This window comes from Myxocyprinus asiaticus, chromosome 12 (genome assembly GCF_019703515.2).
Source record: "Myxocyprinus asiaticus isolate MX2 ecotype Aquarium Trade chromosome 12, UBuf_Myxa_2, whole genome shotgun sequence".
NCBI classification, from domain to species: domain Eukaryota; kingdom Metazoa; phylum Chordata; class Actinopteri; order Cypriniformes; family Catostomidae; genus Myxocyprinus; species Myxocyprinus asiaticus.
In genome coordinates, this window is record NC_059355.1 from 17,279,277 (window position 1) to 17,288,481 (window position 9,205).

Consider the following 9,205-nt stretch of genomic DNA (forward strand, 5'->3'; position numbering starts at 1 on the left):
AAAAATGAAATGACCCCTGTTCAAAAGTCTGCAGACCCTTAGTTCTTAATACTGTGTATTGCCCCCTTTAGCATCAATGACAGCGTGCAGTCTTTTGCAATAGTTGTCTATGAGGCCCCAAATTCTTGCAGGTGGTATTGCTGCCCATTCGTCTTGGCAAAATGCCTCCAGATCATGCAAAGTCTTTGGTCATCTTGCATGAACCGCACGTTTGAGATCTCCCCAGAGTGGCTCGATGATATTAAGGTCAGGAGACTGTGATGGCCACTCCAGAACCTTCACCTTTTTCTGCTGTAACCACTGGAGGGTCAACTTGGCCTTGTGCTTAGGGTCATTGTCGTGCTGGAAAGTCCAAGAGCGTCCCATGCGCAGCTTTTGTGCAGAAGAATGCAAATTGTCTGCCAGTATTTTCTGATAACATGCTGCATTCATCTTGCCATCAATTTTCACAAGATTCCCCATGCCTTTAGAGCTCATACACCCCCAAAACATCAGTGAGCCACCACCATGCTTCACAGTGGGGATGATAATCTTTTCACTTTTCACTAATCTTTTCAAACCTTGTTGACATCTCTCCAAACATAGCGCTTATGGTTGTGACCATAAAGCTCTATTTTGGTCTCGTCACTCCAATTTACAGTGTGCCAGAAGCTGTGAGGCATGTCAAGGTGTTGTCGGGCATATTGTAACCGGATTTTTTGTGGCATTGGCGCAGTAAAGGCTTCTTTCTGTCCGCTCGACCGTGCAGCTCATTTTTGTTCAAGTATCGTCGTATTGTGGTCCTTTTTTTTTATTTTATTTTTTTTATAATGAAATGTAAACGTGTGTGTGTGTGTGTGTGTGTGTGTGTGTGTGTGTGTATGTGTATATATATATATATATATATATATATATATATATATATATATATATATAAAATCAACATTTAAACCCCACAACCCCCCTCCCCGACTATCCCCTCCCCAACCCTGTGGTCATATACATACATACATATACAAACATAAATACATATACATATATTTATACACATACATACATACATACACACACATAATAATTATACAAACTATAATACATTACTCTCTCCACACCCCACCCGTGAACCCTCCAAAAACTCCAAACACCTGCCCCATTTCCGAGCAAACTTGTCCAAGCCACCTCGTCTTCTAGATGACACCTCCTCGTAAGCTGCCACCCTCCCCACCTCCGTGCACCACTCCGGATTTGGGGGCGCACCAGCTGACCTCCAACCCCTCAAAATAACCTGCCTGGCGATCATCACACAAGTCAGAACCCAGTTCTCTATATGGCCATCCCCCACATTGATGACCGCCCCATCGCCCAGAACACAAAGTCTGGGGCAAAACGAAACCCGAGTGCCCACCATATCGCACACAAAATTCTGAACCTTCGACCAGAATTTCTGGATCTCGACACACCACCAAAAAACATGAGCCATGTCTCCATCCTCCGATTGGCATCTCCAGCAGATGGGTGTGTCTTTAAGACCAAGCCTATGCAGTCTAGAGGGGGTCCAATAAAATCTATGCAAAATTTTGAATTGTGTAAGACGCACCCTTGCATCACTAGAGGCAGACTTAACGTTTTTAAGAATCTTGGCCCACACTCCTTCCTCCAATGCCAAGTTGAAATCTTTCGCCCATACTCTCTTGAGAGAAGTTAAGGCTCCGTCCCCCATGAATTAACAGGGAGTAGTACACTGATGCCTCATGACCTTTTCCAAAAGCCGCAATCACCTCTCCCAAAGCATCTGCCTCCTTAGGGGGATGTGTGCTACTCCCAAAAATAGTGCAAAGCAGGTGGCGCAGTTGTAAATACCTATAAATCTGAGGTCTGGGGATCCCAAAATGTTGGACCAAGTTTTCAAACGATCTCAACGCCACTTTCATATAGGTCATTGATTGTAGCAACCCCCCTCACAATCCATTCCGGCCAACAGAAAGGAGACTTGCCAATACACAGTCTTGGGTTCTGCCATATGCTCAAGGCAGCATTTAAATAAGTGTCCAATTTAAACAATCTGGACACTTTAGTCCATACTGAGTGTAAATGCGAAATAACGGGGTGTAACTTTACCAATTAGTTCGATAGAGATTCTTTGTAATGGCGAAATAGGGGCAAGAACTGCCTGTTCAATAACAAACCAGGGAGGGGCTCTCTCATGTGGAAGTGACCAATGAGCCAAATGTCTGAGACTGAACGCATAGTAATAAAACAAAATCTTGGGAAGGCCTAGCCCTCCTTTGTCTATCGGCCTGTGTAACTTATTAAAATGCAATCTGGGACGTTTACCATTCCAAATGAAGGACTTCGCTATGCTATCAAATTCCTTGAAATAAGAGAGGGGGACATCTACAGGGAGAGATTGTAGCAGGTAGTTAAATTTTGGAATACAATTCATTTTAATAACATTAACCTTCCCAATCATCGATAAATGTAATGAAGCCCACCTGCTGACATCGCTCGAAAACCTTTTCATTAAAGGGTCAAAATGAACACTAACTAAATCAGACAAATTTGCTGGGAATAAAATCCCCAAATACTTAATGCCCTGTTTGGGCCACTGGAAGGCGCCCGGCTGGAAAGCCGTTACTGGACAGTACGCTGTCAGAGCCAAAGCTTCGGATTTAGCCCAATTGACTTTGTGTCCTGAGAACTTGGAAAAGGAATTAATAGTTCTGTGGAGGCAAGGCAAAGATCTAGTGGGGTCAGAGACGAATAATAAAATATCATCTGCGTAAAGCAGAAGTTTATGCGGCACACCTCCCGCCACCACCCCTGGAAAATCATCCTCCTTTCTTATCGCGGCTGCTAATGGTTCCAGCGCAAGACAGAACAATAATGGGGAAATAGGGCAACCCTGCCGAGTGCCCCTATTCAAAGTAAAATAATCTGAGATTAATCCATTTATTTGTACCGCTGCTACAGGGTACAAATAAATTAAGTTATAAAGTAACTTAATCCAACCAATAAATGTACTCCCGAACCCGTATATTTCCAAAATCTTAAAAAGATAATCCCATTCTACCATATCAAAAGCCTTTTTGGCATCAAGTGAGATGGCAGCGATTGGAGATTGATCATTCGCTACTGACCACATGATATTGATGAAACGCCTGATGTTATCAGAAGAGTTGCGACCCTGAATAAACCCCACCTGATCTATATGTATAAGTGATGTCATAACTTAATCGATTAGCCAAACTTTTTGACAATATGTTTACATCTAGTTGGATCAGGGAAATTGGACGGTAACATTTACACTCGTTTGGATCTTTGTCCTTTTTAAGAATCAGACTGATCCGGGCTTGTGTCATGGTTGGAGGAAGTTTTCCGTTCTTTAATGATTCAGTATAAACTTCTAACAAAAGTGGAGCCAGTTCTGTAGCATAGGATCTAAAAAATTCTGCGGCAAAACTATCTGGCCCTGGAGCCTTGCTAGTAGGTAGGGACTTAATTACCTCGTCAAGCTCTTCCAAGGTTATCTCAGAATCAAGAGAGTTTTTTTGCTCAATCGTCAGTTCATCATCAGTAGACAAAGATGTGGAACTATAAAGATCAATATAGAACTCTTTAAAGGCATTATTAATATCAATGACTGAGGTAAATATTTTACCACCAGCAGATTTCACTGAGGGAATGGTAGAAAAAGACTCTCTCTGCTTTATATATCTAGCCAGAAGCTTCCCTGCTTTGTCACCTGACTCAAAACATGATTGTCTTGCCTTAAATAACCAAAACTCCACTTTCCGCGACAAAATAGTATTATATCTATATTTCATTCGGGCCAGTTCTCTGAGGCCATCAGCTGACATACGGCACTTCAGCTCAGCCTCGGCATTTTTAATATTTTCCTTCCAACTCCACAAGTTCTCGTGCTTTGGATTTTTTGATGAATGAGGCATACTGTATGATCCGGCCCCTAAGAACCGCTTTAAGTGCCTCCCAAGCCACACCCACAGAGGATACTGAGGACCAGTTGGTCTCCATATAAACATTGATTTCAGTCTTTAACATTTGTTGGAAATCAGGATTTTGCAGAAGGGATACATTAAGGCGCCAACAGTATGATTTCTTTTTCTCTATATGTGGCATCACCTCTAAACTCACCAGGGCATGATCCGAGACTAAAATGTTTCCAATTGAGCAATCCACAACAGATGAAATGAGGGATTTGTATAAAATATATATATATATATATATATATATATATATATATATATATATATATATATAAAAATCTATTCTAGAATAAATAAACTTTTGAGATGGGTTCAAAAGTCTCCAAATATCCGTAAGACCAAGATTTTTAAACATCCTGTGAAGCTTCAATGTTGCTCTAGGGGGTTTACACACTTTTGCTTCACTGTGATCAAGGACTGAGTCCATCAAAAGATTAAAGTCTCCTCCCAATATTATATCATGAGGGGTGCCAGCGGTTTGCAACATCCCTTCAAGATCTATAAAAAGCCCTGATCATCAGCGTTAGGTGCGTAAATATTAGCCAAAATCAACCTTTGCCCTTGAATTTCAGCGAAAACAATAATGACTCTCCCTAATTTATCTTTAGTCTGTTAGAGACATTTGAATTGTAGATGTTTATTAATCAATATAATGACTCCCTTGCTCTTACTTGAGCCAGCACTAAAAAAAATATGTCCACCCCATATCTTCCCAAATTTTTCAGCTTCCTGCGGGGAGAGATGTGTTTATTGAAGAAACACTATATCATATTTCTTACGTTTAAGAAAAGTAATAACCTTCCTTCTTTTTATGGGGTGCCCCAACCCATTCACATTCCATGTGGAGAGAGAGAGTACACTTATAGTAACAACTGACATATTGATATAATAGAAAAAAAATAAATTGTGTGCCAAAAACAAAATTATGAAGACCACATTCCCCATTAGTGAAACAATCAAACCCCGAACATCCCCCCAAACAAAACAAACAGAAAAAAGAAAAACATGTGCATTAACCCTGTGCACGACAGCGCCAAGCGGCGACAATCCCTCTAAACTCAAAAGGTCCATGAACGCCCACGAGCCCCCATGACAACTTTGCAATTGCTCAATTACATAGCAGTAAATACTTTGTGAAATAAACCCAGTTGATAGGAAGAATGAACACAAAGAATGTGTATATTCATTCACAGAACTGTCTCAAAGATGTGATCTTCCACAAAACAAATTCCAGCTGATATAAAACTGATCAGATTCCTCGGACAGACAAACGAATGTTCAGTGAGCTGGCTGTTATGAGTTCAACAGATGACGTAATCATTTCAGTGTCTCGTTAAAAAAAAAAGTAACTCAACACAAACCACAGCCATCAGGATGAGTAAGCACAAAGAACGAACAGATGAATCAGCAGCTGTCCCAAATAAATGTTATTCAACAGAACAAGCTCCAGCCGCTAGGCGGAACAGTACAAAAAGAAACAAAACCGGCATCCCAGTTCCATCAATTCACTGAGTCAGTTCACTCAGAGGCTGCATAAAAGTATATACCATGACTTACACAATCCGTCAGCTTTATAAAAGACATCCTTTGTGTGAGCATGTAGATATTTTGCGGTCATCCATAGTGTCCACTCTCAATCTGTCCGGGAACCTGAATGCAAAAGTTTCTTTAAGGAAAGTGTTATTCACAAAACAAGCTCCAGCCGCACGGCGGAGCCAACGCAAAAAACCTAAAATGTCGCCCAGCTTCCTCAAGAGTTAGTCCAGCGAGTCAGGCCCACTCACATGTGAAACATCCAATGGTTTACTCAGTCATTGATTCTATAAAAGATATTGCCTGGTTTGGACATGTGAATACTTTGCGACCGACCTTCGTTTCTATTCTGTGAGTTTTTCTTTGTATCCCGAACAATTCTTCTGGCAGTTGTGGCTGAAATCTTTCTTTGTCTACCTGACCTTGGTTTGGTATCAAGAGATCCCCGAATTTTCCACTTCTTAATAAGTGATTGAACAGTACTGACTGGCATTTTCAAGGCTTTGGATATCTTTTTATATCCTTTTCCATCTTTATAAAGTTCCATTACCTTGTTAAGCAGGTCTTTTGACAGTTCTTTTCTGCTCCCCATGGCTTAGTATCTAGCCTGCTCAGTGCATCCATGTGAGTGCTAAAAAACTCATTGACTATTTATACACAGACACTAATTGCAATTTAAAAAGCCACAGGTGTGGGAAATTAACCTTTAATTGCCATTTAAACCTGTGTGTGTCACCTTGTGTGTCTGTAATAAGGTCAAACATTCAAGGGTATGTAAACTTTTGATCAGGGCCATTTGGGTGATTTCTGTTATCATTATGATTTTAAAAGGAGCCAAACAACTATGTGATAATAAATGGCTTCATATGATCACTATCCTTAAATAAAAGACAGTTTTTTGGAATGATCAGTCATATTTTCAAAATCAATGTCAAAATTTCACAATTTCTGCCAGGGTATGCAAACTTTTGAGCACAACTGTGTGTATGTGTGTGTGTGTGTGTATATATATATATATATATATATATATATATATATATATATATATAAATACTATATTATTAATATTATTACTAATAACCTTAAAAAGTAAACTGTTGTGAACTCTCTCTCTCTGTCATCAGTCCAACACTCTGGATAATATCGCTTACGTGATGCCGGGTTTATGAACGACACAGATGCACGCAGATGCTGTTGAGACGGCTCCACTTACAAATGAAATCATCAACTAAAGACTTAACAGACTTGCTCAGTTTTGCACTGGACAAACTCACAGACACTTTTAACGTTTCTTAAACCTAAGCTCCATTTTTATCTGATCTAACCTTGATTTTTGTATTTCTGTTGTTTTCTTTCAATAAAATCTGTTTTAGTATGTCCTTTTAACTCTGGTTCAGACTGTTTTGGTAGATTGTGATTGGTTTGTTGTTGATTTGGTTAAAAAAAAAAAAAAGAAAAAAGGACAAGATTATTCAACATTCAACAAGCTTTCATATTTTAATCTCTTATGGTGGAATGCTGGAATTTTCCAGTGAATTGTTCTCTTTACACGTTCCTCTCATTATTCAGATCAGATCTGTAGTGTGAACGCAGTGGAACTCTGCTGTACAGTTCTTCTCTTCTCTGTGTAATAAACACATCAGCTCAGGTAGACAATACTTTCCACAGACTGCAGTCCCATTGTTTTAAACATTAGAGGCACTAATCACATGTTTTTTTACTTGTGTGAACTAGTAGAAATGTTGAATAAAATATTATCTAACGTCAAATCAGCCTTGCATGAAAAGTAGCAAGTTTCATCAAACGTCTGATCCCCCTCTTAAAATGGGAATTTTGGCATTTTTCACCTCAGTTTCTTATTGTTTTCAAAATTTTTGAAAATATTTTAGTTTCATCCATTCATTAAACTCAACCCAGTTACCATAGTTATTAGTAACAGAAAATAATCATACACAGTTTTTATACTGTATTTAGACATGTCTTAATTTTTTTTAACAGTTGCAAAAATGGCAAACCCCATAGAAAAATGTTAAGGGGAGGTGACGCCATACAAAGATTGGACGTGTGAACGGTGAGCTCTGCGCACTTTGCTAGTTTTAACACTTTTAATTATATAAACCGGTGAGATTCGATACACTGATTCATAACTGTTCTAGGAGGACAATATGTCAAACAATTCAAAATCCTCGGGCTCTGGAGACATTAAAAGACACTTAGGTGCTCAAGTCGATTTAGTCAGGGAAGTGCGAGAAATGTGGTGAGAGATATTGAACATGTCGGCAATGCTGACAAAGGTCGTTGCTGACTTGGAGGATATTGCTGTGATACATCGATCAATCACTGCCATGGAGGCGAAGTTCTCTGAAATGGTTACAAGAGTGGGGGATGTCGAGAAATGGATAGATTATCTGGAGTCATCGGAGAGGGAATTATCTGCTAATCTGCTAGCAACCAAGGTGGATTTGGAGCATGTCTGGGGGAAGTTGGAGGACATGGAGAACCATAGCTGGAGGAATAACATCCATATTGTTCTGTGGCCGAAGTAGGTCAGGATATGGTGAAATTCCTATATGGGCTCCTTCCGAATCTTTTCTACATAACAGGCCATAAGCTGGAAATCAAGCAAGCTCACAGGGTTCCGGCACGGAGATCCGCGTAGGGAGACAGGCCCCGATCAATTCTGGCCAAATTTCTGAGATCATCCATTAAAGATCTTGTGTTACACGAGGCGAGGAGTAAAGGAAGGCTTTCTTGGAAAAACCACAGCATTTTCTAGTAGGACAGGAAGACAGAAAGTGACCACTCTCTCCACAATACAGGCAAAGCTGGTTGGTAATGCGTTGTTGACGTTCCTCTCTCATCAGTCTGGCATAACCCAGTTGCATAGGTTCAGAAAAAGAGTTAGGAGGAGTAACAGAAGGAGTGTTGAATACCTGGGGAACTGGAGAGCGAGAGTGCCTCAAATGATCCAACTTAATGGAGAGAGAGATGAACTGTTCTAGTGAGAGGTTCTCATCACGACTAGCCATCACTGCTTGTAATTGTTGACTCAGTCCATTGCGGTAAATAGACTTTAATGGTGATATATGGTCCATCCAGTTTGTGCTGCCAAAGTGCGAAAAGTGAGTGCATAATCTGCTGCTGTAGACTCTCCCTGAACAATATGAATAATGCGGTCATCCACATCTTTGCCATCAACTGGATGCTGAAAAACACTCAAAGTGGGAGATAAACAGTTCAACTGAGCTATGAATTTCCACATTACGATTCCAAATGGCAGTGTCCCACTCTAAAGCTCTGCCTGTGAGCAATGAGGTAATAAATGCTACTTTAGCTACTTTATCTCTTTAGCCTGAGGTAACTGAGCCATGTAGATCTTGCATTGTAATAAAAAAAAACATCACACTGACCTGGTGCATCACTGAACTTCTCTGGGAGAGTGAGATGGGGAGAGCGGAAGTTTGAGCAGCTTTGCGAAGTCCCCGGTTGCGAGGATGCAGCGAGTGAAACCGGAATTGCTGACTGCCTCTGTGAGCTAGCAGAAGAGCGCAGATAGCTTAAAACCTCCTCCATGGCAGTGGAAAGCTGACCAAATTGTCTGTGATAATCATCGAGTAGACTGGTTTGAGAAGCAAACACCGCATGAATTGATTAAATTTCAGCTGGATCTATGGGTGGCGAAGTCTTCT

At 40.4% G+C, this 9,205-nt stretch overlaps 1 protein-coding gene across 1 annotated transcript in view; it reads left to right on the top strand.

Moving 5' to 3' along the window:
* The window catches only part of LOC127449058 (HMG box-containing protein 4-like), a 40,820-nt gene extending 33,646 nt beyond the window's left edge, over nt 1-7,174 (top strand). The window contains exon 12 of the mRNA XM_051712170.1: nt 6,641-7,174. Coding sequence (XP_051568130.1) covers nt 6,641-6,685 — 45 coding nt within the window. The 3' untranslated portion in view covers nt 6,686-7,174. The remainder of the gene's footprint in view (nt 1-6,640) is intronic.
* The last annotated feature ends 2,031 nt before the right edge of the window (nt 7,175-9,205 follow it).